We start from the raw sequence: 17,907 nt of genomic DNA on the forward strand, positions 1-17,907 counted from the left end.
AACCGCACTAAGGATTGCAGTTTTCGGAAGAACCTTTTTTTCAAATTAAAAGCCATCTACGAATTTATTATTCACGCGTCGTCAACACATCGTAGGTACTGACTATAGGCCGAATGTATTTTTACTAATTTGATTTAACTTGCAAAAGCCTAACTGCAAACGGTTAAAGGTTATCCAAACATACATCAAAGCAAGCAATAAAGACGACAGGTCCCTTTTCGCGCCGTCAAGGAAATCAGTACATTCAGAAATGAGCATTACTATCGTTTCAGATTTGGGCGAGTAATGCGCAACCTCTTACAAGCATGCAACATTAGCTTTAGTTTTAAGATGCTGTCATTGGCTGCACTTCCAAAGACGAGGCCTTTTGATGTTGTCTGCAATACCAAATGAAGTGACATTCTTCATGCACCTGTATGCTACGAAATGGCTGCGATGAACGTATTTTGTGATTGTGACACGTTCCCCATACTGTGCGCATAAACCGGAGGCTGTAATAGCCGCAAGTCATCTATGAACAACCTTAACAGATGTCTGTATGTGCATCTGATATCTATGGCGATTGTTTGCATTTGCGGCCTCACCAGTGCCGTGGTACATCTGCGACAGGTATTTGTAGAACAGCGTGCCGCAGACGGCGGCGAAGAAGCCGCGCCAGTAGTTCCTCACGGCAAAGTAGGCCCGCGTCGCCTCGATGCTGAACAACACCCCTAAAACAGACCCGAATTGCAGCAGCTCCAGTCATCCACCGGTTGCCGCGAGGATGCTGCCGGCCCACACTCAGCCAATTCACAGGCGCATGACAATCAGCAGGAAAGTGTCACGGACACTGCGGTTGTGGGAAGCGACTCGTTGGTCGTGACAATAAAGAGACAGGGTGTGCAACAGCCCAAGAACATGACGTGCCTGACGTTTTCCCTTATTCGTTGCCTGATGCGCCGCTGTCACTTCGGTGTGAATCTTCTCTTCTGTTGTAGCATCGGTTGACTGTTGTGATCGGTTGATTTCGGTGTAACATCTGTGCTTTCAGTGTTCCTCTATCGGCTCAATTCTGCATGCATTTTGCGATTCTCTACCTCTTTCAGTCCACCGCTATCAACCACTCCGCAACATGTTTTGCATAAACTTAACTGCATGAGGAGAGGAATACTGTCTCAACTCAACTTTCGTGTAAATTTGACATATGTTAAACCAGGCATATGTGGAAAAATTTTACCTGAAATGGGATTCTATCCCCCATCGTATACTGCTCCAAGCGGAAGAACAAGCTTGGTTGTCTGGTGAAATTTCCAAGTTTGAACACCAATATGCCAAATGTTAAAGCAACCTGAACTTCTTTTTAAAAAATTGGAACGTTTCGCGTGTTCTGTGGTACCAACAGACATCTGAAAGACGTCAGCCCAGAGCTGTCGGGGTGAGACCGGCCATAGTATCGAGTGTCGTTCGCTGTTCTTAACACATTTCAGATCATGAGGGGGGGGGGGGGGGTTAAAGGCCCAGGCGAGCGTGGGTGGCGAAATACCCCAAGTGTCAGGTTACCAAGAAGATAAACCGAATGCCACTGCCTTGGTCCCGGCTTGATCAAGTGTCATGTAGTATAAGCCGTCGCCCTGAGAGGAGGGAGGGGTTGATGCAGCCCCCTAGGGGCTCTTGAGGATACCTCTTCAGCATGTTGTAGTATGGCGCCCAAATTTCCTGAGTAACCTATGTGGCATTGCGCATGCTTTGACGTCAAAGACACGTTTCCAGCTTTTCTGGCTCCGGAGCAGCAGCGGTTTTCGAGGAGCACTCCAAGGCGATCTACGATCCGGCCCGCAGCGTGAGGGCGGGCTGCGACCGACGATGCCGCGGACAACGCGCGCGGTGGGTCGACATTGTTACATTAAGGAAGCCATATATCATAAATGCATGGTCAAGTCATACATAAATAGACACCATTGTACTCAGGATTCAAAGAGGAACACAATCCTGTTAAGTTTCTTTCCACCACAAGGCATGGTCTCGTAGGTAAAGTATTGCACAGCTAAAAAGTGCGCTTTTGTGGAGCATTTTAACTTTGGCCTACCGTAACGTGGTCAATTATTTAACTAACAACAAAACAACTAGTATTAGTCGCGAGATTTCGTTGAGACCAGTCCACTGGTGCTTTCCACTCAGCTCTTTCTCCATTACTTTGGAAATGCCAGGGTTGTTCGCAACACCTATCAGCTCGCGTTATGAAAAACTGGCGAATCAGGGCGAGCGTTAAAATAAACAGGAGAACACAACCACATGTGATACTTAAAAGTTGCATGCTGGTATCTTATGTCTATAAATAATCGTGGCTGAGGTGGATTATAGTAAGACTGAGTTGAGATGGCATTGGCGGCCGGAGCCCTTTGAGTGCATCGGCACGCGCTGTTGTGAAATCCGGCGGTTGTCGCATACTGAGCTCGTGTGCAGGAGCATAAGCAGGCGCTTTCATCCAGAGGCAGAACAACCGGGAATGAAACAAACACGACAGCCAGAAACCTCAGGACATTATAACCTGGCCTTGTCATTGCTTTTAGCGGCCTGGTTGTGATGAATTGATGTTATTTCATCGGTGGTGTCCACCTTAAACTTGACGCACGGGTGGATAACCTTTATTTTTGTTGCTAAAAAGCTTGATACCATTTCACGAAGGCCAGAAATATGTGTTTAAAATGAACATTAATTAGGGTGTTCCAACAGCAAGGGAAGGGGGACTACACTGACCACCGATGGGGGCTCAGGCGTGCCAGCAGCCGGACCAGGGGAACTACACTGACCGCCGACGGGGGCTCCGTAGCAGACAGCCGCGCCCATGGTGCAGGCGGCCGCCACCAGCTCGTTGCCTGAGTGCCGTTCCAGCTCCTCGGCAGATATGTCTTTGAACACCTTGGTGATGAACAAGGCGAACACAGCCGCCACGTGCGTCACCGGACCCTGCCAACGAAACGTGACGTCACAACCTGGTGCAGAGCTCGGCAAAAACCATGCATTTTCCTACTTACTTGTGTACTTTTTTAACAGCCTTGTCGGGTGTCAGTCAACCATTTTCCCTGAACTTTCTGTACTGATTTGACAGCGTAACCCAAACAGCGTATTTCGAAGGCTGGGCGAGTCATAATTGAAAGCATTCCGCTCTCTGTCTGTCCATAAGTGACGGCTATCCACACCGACAGTTATTACCGAATAACGCAATCTGAGCAAGCACATGACCATTCCAGCGAGGCCATTAATTAAACACACACTGCAGGAAATTACCTCCTTTCCCAAGGGAAGTTCAGAACATAAGGTGATGGGCAGAAATATGATCTTGCCTATGCACGTGAGCGGTGAGAATGTGTTTTTCATCTTCACTCCCTGAAGATAGGCCTTCATCTCAGGAAAACCGGATCCTGAAATGAAACGGCACACGTTGCGGAACGTGAATACCTCGCTGGGTTTCTGCCGTGTCTGCTGCGTCTGCTGTGTCGATTTCGACTCACGCACACACACACACACACACACACACACACACACACACACCCACACGCACACTCGCACACACACACACACACACACACACACGCACACACACACACACACACACACCCACACGCACACACCCACACACTCGCGCACACCACACACACACACACACACACACACACACACACACACACACACACACACACACACACACACACACACACACACACACACACACACACACACACACCCACGCCCACACCCACACCCACACCCACACCCACACCCGCACCCACACCCTCACACACACACACACACACACACACACACACACACACACACACACACACACACACACACACACACACACACACACACACACACACACACACACACACACACACACACACACACACACACACACACACACACACACACACACACACACACACATACACCCCCGCCCCCACACACACACACTAAAAGCCGGTCCACGCTGAGAGGTTATCCCACGTCGCTCCAACCAGAAAGGGTGACAACATTCCAGGTCAGCGGGCTAAGGCTACGGTCAAGGCTGACGAACCTGTATAGTAGAAGTGCGACTAGATTGTATTAGAGCGGTTAACTCTTAGACCAGTCCAGCTTTTTGATCCCTGGAAGTTGTAAAACTGCTCCATAAACACGACGGCTTTGGCAATCAATCCGATTACCATGGTCAGCATATCGTGACCCACGTTTTCCCAGTTCCGGTGATGGGCTTCATGCAAATGTGGAAAACCCGTGTTTCGAAGGGTGACGAAAGCACAGCATGAATATGGATGCCTTTAGGAAATGACACGCATTACTTCAACATAACTTATTTTGCACACGCCCAAACAGTCCGTTTGTAAAACGTATATCTCACCCTATCGCTAACTCGCCACCCCCCCCCCCCCGCCCTCTCTCTCACACTCTCTTCCGCCCACCACTTATGACTCACTCTCCATCTCTTCTTTGTCCCGTGCGGCAGGCTACTAAATCTCCCGGACCAATTTAGCGTCAGCAAGAACATCCGTGCATCAAGCTGATTGCGCCCGGCGGCCGGAGTCGAGCCAGCGATCGCCGGCTGTTGTTTGGTGTGAGGAGAACAGGCGTACCCGGGGGCCACTTCTGACCACACCGCGCTTTGTTCTCACCGCCCGCGCACCGGCCGCCGGCGCTCGCCTTAATTACCGGCGCTCTAAATACCTGGCACGCCGACCGCGCCGGGCGCCAGCGCACCATCGACGGCTACCACGGTAAAGGAGCTGTCGGCTGATAACCGTCGGTGGCTTGTTTTGCACCTCGGGCCTGTCTAGGCGCAGGACACGAGTTTATGGGCCACGGATGCCGCTAAATCAAATGCGCGCTGCTTTTCTTTTTTAATGTGAAGGTGCGATTTGCATTCTTACAGCCTGTTTGCTTTATGCACGGGCGGTGAGGTTCGTTGCCCAGTGCGCTGCTGCTGCTGCAATCGATAGCTGTTGTTGACGCGCGGGTCGGCCTGAAAACACCTCGTCGCGCCGCCTAGCTCAGGCAGCATGTCGCAGCCATGTCTCCAGTGACGGGGTGCTGCTATACAAACCCTGCCTTTGCAGTGTGGTTTCGAGTTTCGCAGGCGTAGCAGTGGCGTTTGTAATCACGGTCAGTGCCTAAAGCTAGTTTCTGCTGAGCTAACGCCTCATTCCGGGCCGCGGCGAAGCTTTGGAAGTCTACGCCGCCGCCTTTTGCTTGAGTGTTGAGACGTTGCCTAAAAATGTGACGACAATGCCCGCCGCATCATGAGACAATCCGTAAACATAAAGATGTCATCCTAGCTATTGAAAAGTTGTGTTCGAGATTTTCGTGAACTGCGGAGTGGACTCCGAGTCTCAGGACCCCTGACATCGCGCTTTTGTTACCAGGGGGACCTCAAGTCACGTAAATAGGATGAAAATATCCTGTTTGGACAGCAATGCCGACATTATCTGAAAATAGATATATTCCTAATGCACAACACAATGATTTATCACAACACAACGCATTATTTATCCATACGCATGCTGTTCTGACCAACTTTCTTTTTGAACGGCCACAAGTAAACTAATGAACGCTTAGAGATGCCACATTACAGGACGTCTATATAACCAGTGCATTTTTTTCGCATCCGCACACACGTTTGCGAAGCAGCTGCGCCATGGCAAACTGAGCTTATCTGCAGGGTGTCACACCACCGGTGCCACGCAGACACCAAGGTCGGGAGCACCCAAGAGGCATGTCGCAATCTGTGCAGTGGGAACGTGGCAGGTGCCTCGATGACAGGTGATCGTTGGATTGCTTTCACACAATTCAGTGTGGAACGCTGGGTAAATATCGCACCGCCGCCTCGGCTCCGCCGATACGACACCGGACCGTGCTGGAGATCTTAGCATCGGTCATCTGCCTTTGCCCACTCCCACTCCCTCATTTACCCGCACTCGACGTGTCAATCTCCCCTTTTATATTGAATCCTGCATTCCCGTTTCTTGGTCTTTCCCCTTTCATGTCCCAGTCTTGCTTCCACTCCCTATTTATTCCAGCATATCCATTCTTTCATCTTTCCCCTTCTTTTCTTATCGTCACGCTCCACCTCTGGCCCCCTTCCGCGTTCGGCGCTCACCTGTGGCGCTCGGTATAAACCAGGCGATGAAGAGGGCGGCCGCGATGGCGATGCCGGCCGTCATGGTGTACCACACCACCATCCGGCTGGGCAGATCCGCCGACGCCAGAAACGCATTCAGACGAACTGAAAATGGGAGACACATTCAGACGAACTGAAGGGGGAGACGCCTTCAGACGAACTGGAGAGGAGGGTCACCTTCAGACGAACTGGAAAAAGGGAGACGTCTTCAGACGAACTGAAAAGGGGAAACACCTTCATACGAACTGAAAAGGGGAAAGGCCTTCAGACGAACTGGAAAGAGGGAGACGTCTTCAGACGAACTGGAAAGAGGGAGACGTCTTCAGATGAGCTGGAGAGGAGCACACTCGTTCAGATCCGCAGCGCTGCAATAGCAGCGCAGCAAGCGTGTTTTTGATAGCTCACGGAAGCTGAGTGGATTACAGGTCATGGAGCCTAAATTGAGCGTGAAGAGCACAGCGGCCGGAAGTATAATCAACTTGTACATTTACGGTCACCATTAAGACAAGTCGGGGAGACAGCCCGCCGTTTAAGCGCAGGAGTTACTGATGGCACGCCAAAATGCTATGAAGGTCGCGGCCGAGCGAGTCCAGCCCATTAAGAGTTAATTTCTCTGACATTGGGCCGCGTGACGCGACCGTAACGCTTTTCACGACAGAGGGCTGGCTTGGCAGGGGATGAAGACTCTGTGGCTCTCAAATCAGTGCATTGAGCGTGTTGACAATTCTTTGGCAGGTTGACGTGAATCGACTACTGGTGCTCTCTGTAACAATGATACGTACTTGTTTTTTTAATCTGGGATGTACGATTGTGTGCTTTTCATCGGAGACAGAATTTGTGCTTAAGTTGAAATGGTGACACTTGTGGAAAGCCCGCATATCGATATGATTGCTTGCGATGGCTTCTCCAACCTCTTTTAACATGGATCAATCATGTTTGAAATTTGGGAGCCGTGCACCATTTCTCCATCAAAGCACGGGGTCCACACTAGGAAAATTTATATCGCAGTAAAGGTTATTTGCCTTGTTTGGCTCCTCCCCGAGCAGCAAGTGCATCGCGGACGAATGTGAAATGAGTGAGCACGTAGCCTGCGTTTCTGTCGCGCTATTGCAGTTGATTTAACAAATATCATACAAAACCGACAGCAAGACATGCTTTGTTTTTGCTTCGTTTTTTTGCTTGCGAGACCCATTTTCCGGCGGTCGCGTAGCTTTATGAACACCGCTATAGCCACGGCAGACATCAGAAGTGACATAACGGAACTGTCCAAACCGGTCGAGACAGTACCCGTTATCTTGGCGAGTGACGCCAATCACAACGTGCAAACACGCGAGTTTGGAAGGTTGAAACATGCACTTTTAGGTGACAAAACAAAGCTGTAGACTGTGATATCTGGATCATTCAGGTGTCATTTCCAAACGAACAAAAGCCCTCAGCCAACTGCATGCAAAATCGGATACCCAGAACAAACAGAGTAACGGCAAGCAAGCGACACCAGGCGTGCTCCAGTCACTGAGTCGTGGCCTAGGGCGAGGCTGGGCGGTTCAGGGATCGGAGTTCGGCAAGTGACCATCCATGGCCGTGTCTCAGAATAACTAAGTAAGCCGTGAACGTCGGATCATGGGAGCACCGAAGACGTTCTGCTGTGTACTTATGCAACGGAGGATATTGTCTATGTGTCCTTGACATGCAATCGTAAGCTTATTTGCCGGAAAAGGTGTTCAGAGAGGATCAGGTTACTGCAGAATTGGGCCCATAGCTAAGGAGATTGCAGAAAATAAAGCCTGAGGCTGCAAATCGGGCCAGAAAAGAACCGGCTACGCGTCCCCAGAAAGTCGTGTCTCAGAATACCATCTACAAAGAACAAGTCACCCCATGAGGCATAACCAGGTCAATCTGAAGCCCATTATAACCCTTTAGTACCTGATGGCAACCAATATTTAGTCACTGGCATATGCACTGGATGTGAATGATTCCCAAAAAGTTCCAGCATCTCGGTGTCTAACATGGATTTGGTCACTTCAGCAGCATCACTGTTGACAGGAGACACCCGTTAACCTCATTTCAAGGTATCATCTTGTCGTGCACGCGGTGGGCAAGTCCTTTCCCCAGGTACACTTCATTAGGCTCGACCGTTTGGACGTTACGACGTTTGGACGTTTGGACGTTACAACTCGCCACGTCTCGCGCCCGGAACTCCCGCAGCTGGTCGCGAGCTGAGCACGCGTGACGTCATCGGCAGCCGGAGGATGCGACGTCACCGCCCGCGGGCGAGGATGGTACCAGCGGATCCCGCCGCCGGCTGACCTCCTCCAAATCGCGCACCGACCGCTGGGCGCCGCGTCCCAGTTTGGTCAGTGCGCAGCTAGATCACTGGAGCGGGGTCAGTGTCTGCTCATCTCCTCGGAAGGAGGCGGCAGCGCTCCAGCGTGCTGTCACGCGCGGCACGCGTGCCGGGGGCAGCTGGGCAACGCAACTGCTCTCGATCGCCATCAACCAACGAAACATGAATATGAAATGGGCGGGCAGACTGCCAATAACTCATCGCGAGTATGGACGCGTGCTGAATTGCCAGCTCGGTACTTTAATAAGCGCTGACTGCAGGAAATCAATGGGCTCAATACTTCCTCAGCAGCCAGGATAGCATTTGCATGATGTTATGGCGAAGCCTGGAGTAAAATACTTTTCACGTGCCTGGGAGGTGAACAGGTGTGCACGATATTCTGGGAATAATCACCAGCAAAACAATCCCCCATCATCCGCGCCGTCTGCGGCCAGCTTTGTGAGGTTTATCGCCGATCTGTTTCGTTTCTGCGGCGAGCGGCCGGCTCACCTCAGATGGTCCATATATATCCGGGCAATTTTCTGCAAAACAGATGCACTCACCGCCCTTGGCTTTTTTCATTCAAATGCAAAATGGTTCCCTGAGAAGAATCTAAGCAGCCGCTTTGATGGCCACCCACGCCCTTCGCGCACATCAACGATCGATGCATATCCGATAATGTGATTGGCAAGTGCATGACACGACACTCGGCTTGCATTGTCCTCGCGCATCCCCTTAGCGGATCTCGTCTGATGCCGGGATACTCAAATAACTGAACCAATCGTGTATAGCAAAACGTTGGAATCACATGGTAATGTTCCGAATGCTCCCATCCATCAGCATGGCAATGGTAGAGAACTGGCATGGCTTCCAATACAGCTGATAATAGTGCGGTTGAAATTAGCCTGAACGTTTTGTTACAAGGAAGCCGACACTAACAACGTATGCACAACGTAGAATACGATTGCGCCTTTGCCGAGTCGACTGCATGCTTCTGCCTCTGGCGTTTGTGCACCTCCCCCCCCCCCCCCCCCACCACACGCTAGCCGGACCGCCGAGCAGCAACGCCTGGTGTGTGGGCTCCTGACCATGTCAGGGTTCTCCTGGTGAGTCATCCGAGAACGCTCCTTCCCGGACAGTGCGCCCGAACGGTGAAAGGCAGCAATGCTGGCGCTGTCCACGTTGCAAATCGGTCACTTGAGGCGAGGTGTCTCCAGGTGTGATCCACTCCCGCACCTCGAAATGCCAGCACCACGGGTGGAGCACACGGTACAGACTGTGTGACAGCGGCCACGCAGACTTTCGTTGATAGACGATTCTAGTCGTTACCACGGGAAGACAGCTTTGCCAACCCAACTTTTTCAGTTTCTTCACTCGCGTTTACTGCACGCGACGTGCATGCAATAGCGTAATCTGAGGAATGATCGGAGCTTTTCCGCGGGCGCCTAGTGGTGGCGAGCCCATGCTGTTCCTGCGCCTGCGTCGCGGCGGCATCCAACACCGACGACCGGCGGCACAGCCGGCCACGCCGGCCGCCGGCCGTCGGCACTGACGGTCCTGGGCACATCCTCCGAGGTGCGCTGACGGCGGACTGAGGCAATGGTGAAGGGCGGTTTGGCAGGTGGATTACATGGATGCATGAGTAGAGGGAAAATAAGCATCTTAATAGAAGTCCATGCATGTGTATGCCGCACTTCGCCGGGCAAACCTACGACATCACTCTTTGGTCAGCAAGTGGACAACTGTCCTTCTCACTGAAGCGGGGAAGAGAAAGGCAAGTGTGATAATAACTTGGTCACAGCTGTCCGGCTCTGCTGTCTGCTTCACACCGCTAGGCAACTGCTGACGGAAGTCACGATCAGGGATGCAAGAGTTCGGAACCGTGGCAGTGACAATCGGTGCCGAAACAATGTCGGCCGTTATTTGAACGGTATCCAGGGGACCAATTCCGCTTCTTGCTGGCACCAAGGAATGCCAGCCTGTATTGCGTGCAATGAAACCCAGTGACACTATCCGATCTAAATCCAGGTACAGGTTGGCGATCCATGTACAGGCTGGCCGTACCAGCAAGGCTGACTGGTACGGCCAACCTGTACCGGCACCAGGCAGGGCTGACTGATATAACTAGCCTGCACCTGCATCAGGAAAGACTGACTGGTATGGACAGCCTATACCTGCACCAGGCAAGGCTGACTGATATCAAGACTGACGTGTATTCAGCGTTGGCGCTAGATTTCGGACAATAGTTGCCAAGTCACGCCCGTCTCCTCACGCCGTCACGCCGTCACGCCGTGCGGTGAGTCACCCCAGGCCACTCCTGTCTCGCCATGCACAAAGCGGCTGTGTTGACGCAGTCCGCCCCCCCCCCCCCCCCCCCGAGGGAACACGGCCAGCCGGCGCCCGGCGACCACCGCTTCCGGTGACCCCGGGTCGGCGGGAGAGATGCCGACGGCGGGGACGTGTGTCGGGACGCGGAGCCGGCAGGGTCGGCGGGCGGAGGCAAGGCGGCGGGCCGCTGAGGAGGCAGCTGACATCTCATATCGCGCGGTAGATACTGGCGTTATACTTCCAGTTATGATGGGATGGGTAGATACGCTGATCATAATCCAGTCAACAAGTTCTTCGGCGTAAGTGTACTGCACTATTGCTCTTAACGCATATGTTTGAAACGTGCTGTTTTGCTCACTACTAGTTCAATGTCAAAAAGACAAAAATGGTTACCATAACACGGCTGACGCCGACAATACCGCTGCTGCCGCTACTGCTGCTGCTTCTGCTGCTGCTGTTTGTGCTGGTGATGGTGGCGGTGGTTGGCGGTGGCGGTGGCGGACGGCGGTGGCAGTATACGTCACGACCACCAGACCACCATTGACGGACTGTTACAGCCATTTGTCGCCATCGCGGTCGCAATGTCCAACATGACAAAAGTAGGGTTATCTGGCGCTGGTTACTCTCGATAATAACTCCATGATTATATAGCAGAAGTCTACAAAGCTTTGAAGCTTGGCATATCCCTGAACAGGCTGCGCCAAATCAACAATGCAAAGTGAATCTGGCGAACATGCACCACGTTTTGTCAACGCACAACCACGGAGAGATTTGTGAGATAACTCACAGCCACGCACCAACAAACGTCCCCAATTAACCATGCCCAAAGTCATTCAGAAGCACTCCCGCGTTATCTGGCTGTCCTTCCTCTCTGCTGGGAGTTTACCCTTGAGCGCGACAATAAAACCTGACCGCCGCACCGGACTGGGTGTGACGCAACGCCAGACGGCGGCCTGTCAGCGTGACCCTGCGCCGACCGCACCGCTGGCCGCCGGCCAGCAAGCCCCATGCGGACATGGAAGGGGCTCCAGGGTGGCGAGGGGAGACTGCTGAGGGGGTTCGCCGCTCGTATCCCCCCCCCCCCCCCTATGCGATTTATCGATGCGATTTAAGCACTAGTTATATACCAACTGAAATGCTTATTGAGCAATGCATGGAAATCCAGGGGTGCATTATCTGCCAAATATTTCAAAACTGGACACATGTCTTCCAAGTGTGCCGAGATGAGGACATCCAAGTGGTTACCCATGGATAAACACGCAAAATGTGAAAACTTTCCTGGCTAACACAGAGAGAAAAGTTTAGATCCATGTCGGAAGCTTTAATGAGTACGTAGAGTGCAATTATATCAACATAATTTCACGAGCAACAACACACCGTAACGGCAACTGACAGTCTCCAGTTTGAAAGTCACCAGTAAAGAAGCAGAGCCTGCCTCCACCGGCGGCTACCGGCCACCGATGAGCCTTGAGTCACCGTAACCGGTCATGAAGCCCAAATGAGCCACAAGGCATTGGACTGACAAAAAGGCCACAGGGTCGACCGGTGGTATTTTTCCGTCCGGGACTGGCTTCTGCATCGGGGAAAATAAGCCCGTCGTGCAAGGGACGGACGTACACCATGCACAAATTAGGGAACTATAAGGAAACTGCGGACCTTCCACGGCCGAAAACTGTGTGACACCCTTGTTGCCTCAGCATGGGGCCCACAAAGCTCGAAAGGAGGCGTAAACTGCGTGCTTCGGCGTCCCATTTTGGACAGCTGGGATCGCTTTAATCTCTGTAAATCTGAAAATAAAACAACTATACAGCGACCTACAGCATACCACTGACGCCACACGGCCCTGTACTCACACTGATGAAGCGCCTGGACGGCGACGTCAATGCCGAAGGAGTAGATGCCCATCAAGCTGCCGAGGAGTGAGAGGAACAGCCAGTCCTCATAACGCCCCCGGGTCCACCTCCGCACCCAGGCCAGACAGAACGAGCCGTCTGAAGGGATGAGGAAGCTGGCTGAGCGAGACTATTACGCGGTCCGTTGACAGCAGGTGCGCTAATTCCACTCAGATGACAGAGTTTCCTGATTGCGCAAACTGACAACATGAGCCAATGTACATGATCGCAGGTTTTCAACGACCCCTAACGGGAGCACAAAATAGCACATTTGTGGCAGGCTAGCGTGTTGCACTGCGCTGGCTCCTGAACACCAACGTCAAAGTCGTGTACGTATCCACTGATATCGTAACTTGAGCTATCCCTGCAATCCCTACCACCCTCTGACCTCGTCGACCCCCCCCCCCCCCTTCATCCTCCCCGCCAACGTGCGGTCCCTGCGGCCGGTACGACCTCTCTCCGCTTGCGACACGCCGTCTAATCACAGGGGGCAGAAAACACGTGGCGGTAGGCGCGAGCACTCACGCTCGGCAGCTTTCTCCACCCAGGGGTTGCCGCTGTTGCCGATGGTGGTGAAGCCCAGGTCCTCCTCCAGACAGGCGTCCAGGCCAGGGTCCTCGGTCGGCCACGGCTGCTCCGGCTCGGGTGGACACGACTCGGCCGCCTCCGCCTGTGGGCAAGGTCGGGGCAGTGGTCAGGTCAGGTCAGTGGTCACGTTAGCCATGTGTCGCCGGCCAGGTTGCGTCACCACACAGGTCAGATCACGTTTATGGTAAGGTCCCTATTCAGGTCAGGTCACCGCTCGTGACAGGCCATCACTCAGGTCAGACCACCTCTCAGGTCAGGTCGCTGGTCGGGTCGGGTCATTGTTGACGGAGGGTTAAATTTCAGGTCAGGCCGCTGCTCACGGTGGGTCACATTTCAAGTCAGGTCACCATACGAAGTCGGTAAGCTCGGGAGACGAACACCTGATAATTTGCCGCGCAGCGACGAAGAAGATGTACCCTTGTGCCTAATGGCCCTAATAGGAGAGTGTGGCAAGGGTGGTTAATAATGAGACCCAGAAAATTATGAGAGAGGACATAAGCAATGCAAGCCCAAAGGATTGCACAATCACCGTGCCCACTAGCCATCTAAATCCAATGGCCATACAATCCCGCATGTTTTTCTTGTTGTGGACCTCTTACCAGGTAAGTCCGCAACCAAGAGTAAGCCCATCATGACTGTTCGTGCACCTGTTGCCTTGTTCAGCATCAAACACCGAGCGATACACCTCCCTCTACAGCTCCACCCATCTCTAGAACCAAACGGCTTTGCTGAGCGCCCTTCTCAGTGGAGTGAGGCTCGTCACCTGGTGAGAGGCAGCCTTGCTATGTCTGTATGTCAGCAGCCCCCCCCCCCCTATGTCGGCTGAGCACCGCAGTATTTTTGGCGTTGACGGAGGACCGCGCTTTGGTCGCCGCAGTCTGACGGTCAGGTTCCTAGTCGATGCATAGAAGAACAGCATGGTGCAAATTACGTTCGAGTGGAATGAAATAGAACCACAAATATTTTGATCACTGTGTTTGCTCTGCAAAAACGGACTCACCGATTCATCGTGGGTATGAGGGATACACGATGAGTCGGGTCAGACAGCTGCTTTCAAGACCCGTTTCAGAAATTATGTCATTGCTGCTCACACATCCACCTGACATTCATTTCGTATTATGTAAGTGATACCGTTGGCACTTTTCCATGAAAATGCTAATTTCACGTTCATTGTTCATGTTCATGCTCAAATTCCACATGAAAATGTTACCAGCGGTGTTCGGAAAACTAACTCCACGAAGCCTGTAACATGCCATTATGCGCTATACCTTAGCTGCTGGACATTTTGTGTCCCACCCTGAGGCCTCCTCGTCGACCAGTCACATTTCGCTGTTTTCGTAAACGGGCTATTCGGCTCACATGCATGCCCGTGCAAGTCCACTTTTTCCGCACGCGCCAAGGACGGTTGGTACCAGAACGCCACCAGTGCGCGCTGACCGCCCCAACTATCCCTGATTCGCCGGGCGCCGGCGCCCTTCCTGCACAATAATAGCTGGCCACAACGTGATCGCCCGCAGGGAACAGCGATCAGTCCCATGTGGCCAGCCAGCCGGACCCAAACACCGGATGTAACGCCTGGTCCCACTGCCATGACAGCCCGGCGAGGAGCACCTGAGGCGACGGCTGAGACCAGAAAACCTGCCGATAATGGGTAGCATTAGTGAGCCGATAATTAGAGAACGGCCTAACTGCGCAATTGCAGGGTGGCGCAAAGAAGCCGGCAAAACTATCGCCGTCCGCATGCGAGCGTCGGTTTTTGGTCCGGCGTTTGCGTAAAAGGAGCCCTCGAGGACGACACACTATCACTGGCCAGTCGCCTGTTGAGGCGCGGCGCTGTTGAAAAGAAACCAGACCACCTGATGTTATCGCATCGTTGCAAAATGCCACTTTAATTGTAAGTGACTGGGAGGGACACCCCGGGGACGTGCCACAGGAAAAGCAAGGCGCAGTACTCGCTGGGCGGTGCGGTGTGGTATTCACGCCGGTGGGACCCGTGTCTTCCGACTCTGCGCGGCCTCGCCCGCCGTTGCGGAGCGCGGGAGCGGATAAAGGACGAGGTTTGCGCAGAGGCGACCACTTCTGCATCACCTTCGATCGTGCACGGCGCAGGCACGTCAGTGTTAACGGCTCCGCTGCAGATCAGTCACGCGGCACTAAACGCTAACGATACCGTTTAGCACAGAGGGCTGCATTTCAACAAAGGATTGTCCTCGGCTTGACAATCAAAGCATGTTTCGTCTGCTGGAGTTGCTACGTCTATCGCTGGTACGAGGGCTGATAACAGCACGAGCGCATGTCTCGAAGTGAGCAGCTCAAGATTGGAGGCTCATTACTCGCTTCTCAGGACGCTTGCCCATTTGAGTGAATGCGCGAGCTGACTCAGTTTTCGACGATACGCAAGAAATCGCAGATATGCCAACACTGTTGAAGACAGACGGCGTTATGCACGGAAGTCTTCCATGACACGTCTCGCGCGAGCATTGTAATCCCGTTGGAGAAGGTTACCTATCAATCAGTAGTTATTGTTTTGCCTATGTCTCCACTTGTACATGTCAATACGTCTTCTCATTATACAGACAGGAACAGCCTTGGAGTCCTAGTTTTTCGGCACTATGAACTGGGAACCCTCATGCTGACAGCAACCAATCTCCAGTATACCAGGAGGTACTGGTTGAATGACGTTTTGGACCAGACATTGTCTACCTTGTCAAAACTCGATGCTTCACGCAGTGCCCATGGTCACAAGTGGGCAAGCTAGACCAAGTTGGAGACTGTTGACAACAACGATCCACCTTGTTCATTGGTGACCATGAGCAAAGATGAAGCATCGAGTTATGTCAAATAGCCATTAGCCAATGTTTCCTTGACAGGTTTCATCAGTACGCCCCGGTACACTTCAAGGCCGATTATTGTCATAATAACAGCCCCCAATCTGTATGATGGTGCTCATAACACCGCCTGATTCGTTGCTTGTTGCAGTTGGAAAAGCGGAAACGGGAGATTCCCAGGCTGTCGGTAAAATCAACACATTACTGCATGTATGTGCCTGGATCCTAAAGCGGACCGAGGATCCCATAGGATTCCATGTTTATGGAATCTTGAGATCAAATACTGATATTTTTAATGACCACTGGCACATGCCTGCATTATTGCATGTAAAACGTTGACAATAAATAAAATTGCGGTCGGTTGGCCTCAGTAGTTTGCTGTACTAACCAGAGCGTCGGATGGCCGGTTATTTGCATCCTGACCGGCAAGCAAACGGGTCAACCATGGTGCTGACGATCCCACCAAAATTTGCTGCTAACCAGGTCATTCGCGAGGAGCGATATACAGAAAAATGTGCGGATGTCAATCCTTCAATGTGAAATCCAGTGGTCGAAAAGACATGGACATAGCTGAGCATGTAAATATAAGCTACGGAACCATTGACCTGGTTATATGAGCCACTTACTAAAAACAAACACCTTAATTGTGCTGGGACGATGACCTTGCCGTTCTTCCATTAGTTGCTTCCCAACACATATGTTATGAAGGAGAGCACACTTTAAGGCAGTCCCGCTCCCTCCCGACTGTTGCCTCGACGGTAAGCGGCTTACGCGGCCCATGTCGATCGCCTCACTATACGACCATCGGGCAAGAGGTCTGACGACAGGTTTTGCGGCCTGCAAAGTCATCGAGGGAATGCAAATAGCTCCGAAAGGAGAACGAGCTGTCCATGGGGCTCTTCTCATCCCCAAGCTCGCTGATGAAGGCAAATGTCATTTTTGGGTTTGAGCTCGGTCTGTATGTGACGTCAGTAGAGAAGTAGACCTTCGTTCTGCCGAGGTTCGCGATGCCTGCAGCATGTAAGCATCCCGGGCGGAACCAGCTGGAGTGGTCGTCATGGACGCACATTTCACATGGTGTAGGAGAGAAAAGTTGGGACTGACAGACAGAGGCAGGCAGGGCTGCCTAATAAAGACTGTTTCTGTCCCCGCCTACTTAAAACCATGGTGTTTCCTATCGTCAAATTAAGTGGTCTGTGCTTGATGGCGGAGCCAAATGATTCGTGCGTTAACACGGTGCCTCGATCGATTTCTCCTGGATTTCGGAGCCAGATCATGCCACGATGATGCAGAGATACGTGCCGGGCCGATTCGTGACAGAGCTGTGACGTGTGGAACAGGTATGAACGTGGCCGCCGGCTCGGACGAGGAACTCCACGTGAGAGAACCTTTTTATGGGCGCCATCGACACGGAGACAATCGGAGCGACGTGGGCCGACCGTGACTGTCTCTGCGGTCGCGGGACGACCGTGGTCGTTCCACGGACCCCGGACGCAGCCTGTGGCTGAGTCAGCGCCCGGCCAAGCGTGTGGATGCAGAGTGGAAAACAGGAAAGTACCGCGAGACCCGTCTCGCTCGGCGCTGCCGCTTCCCACGGCAGCGAGCGGCGGCCGCAGTCGGGCGCGGCCACTGACCTCCTTCAGGGCGAGCCCGCCGGCTGTCGCCATGTCGGCTGTCGACGCTGACCCCGACCAGGTCACTCCCGGCACCGCGCGTCGACTGCAGAGCCGTCCGCGGCGGGTCCGGCCGGGCCCAGCTCCCCTCCGGACAGCGGAGCACGCGACACTGGCCGCCCGG

At 52.8% G+C, this 17,907-nt stretch overlaps 1 protein-coding gene across 1 annotated transcript in view; it reads right to left on the reverse strand.

The window, feature by feature from the left end:
* The window catches only part of LOC119097310 (uncharacterized), a 22,664-nt gene extending 4,810 nt beyond the window's left edge, over positions 1-17,854 (reverse strand). Inside the window, exons 1-7 of the mRNA XM_037220356.1 lie at positions 17,745-17,854; positions 13,220-13,364; positions 12,656-12,793; positions 6,131-6,256; positions 3,268-3,401; positions 2,790-2,946; positions 577-710 (exon numbers count right to left, since the gene is read on the reverse strand). Coding sequence (XP_037076251.1) covers positions 577-710; positions 2,790-2,946; positions 3,268-3,401; positions 6,131-6,256; positions 12,656-12,793; positions 13,220-13,364; positions 17,745-17,777 — 867 coding nt within the window. The 5' untranslated portion in view covers positions 17,778-17,854. The remainder of the gene's footprint in view (positions 1-576; positions 711-2,789; positions 2,947-3,267; positions 3,402-6,130; positions 6,257-12,655; positions 12,794-13,219; positions 13,365-17,744) is intronic.
* Positions 17,855-17,907: the final 53 nt, after the last annotated feature.

Source organism: Pollicipes pollicipes, unplaced genomic scaffold (genome assembly GCF_011947565.3).
Source record: "Pollicipes pollicipes isolate AB1234 unplaced genomic scaffold, Ppol_2.1 Scaffold_4295;HRSCAF=5057_pilon_pilon_pilon, whole genome shotgun sequence".
Lineage (NCBI taxonomy): Eukaryota > Metazoa > Arthropoda > Thecostraca > Pollicipedomorpha > Pollicipedidae > Pollicipes > Pollicipes pollicipes.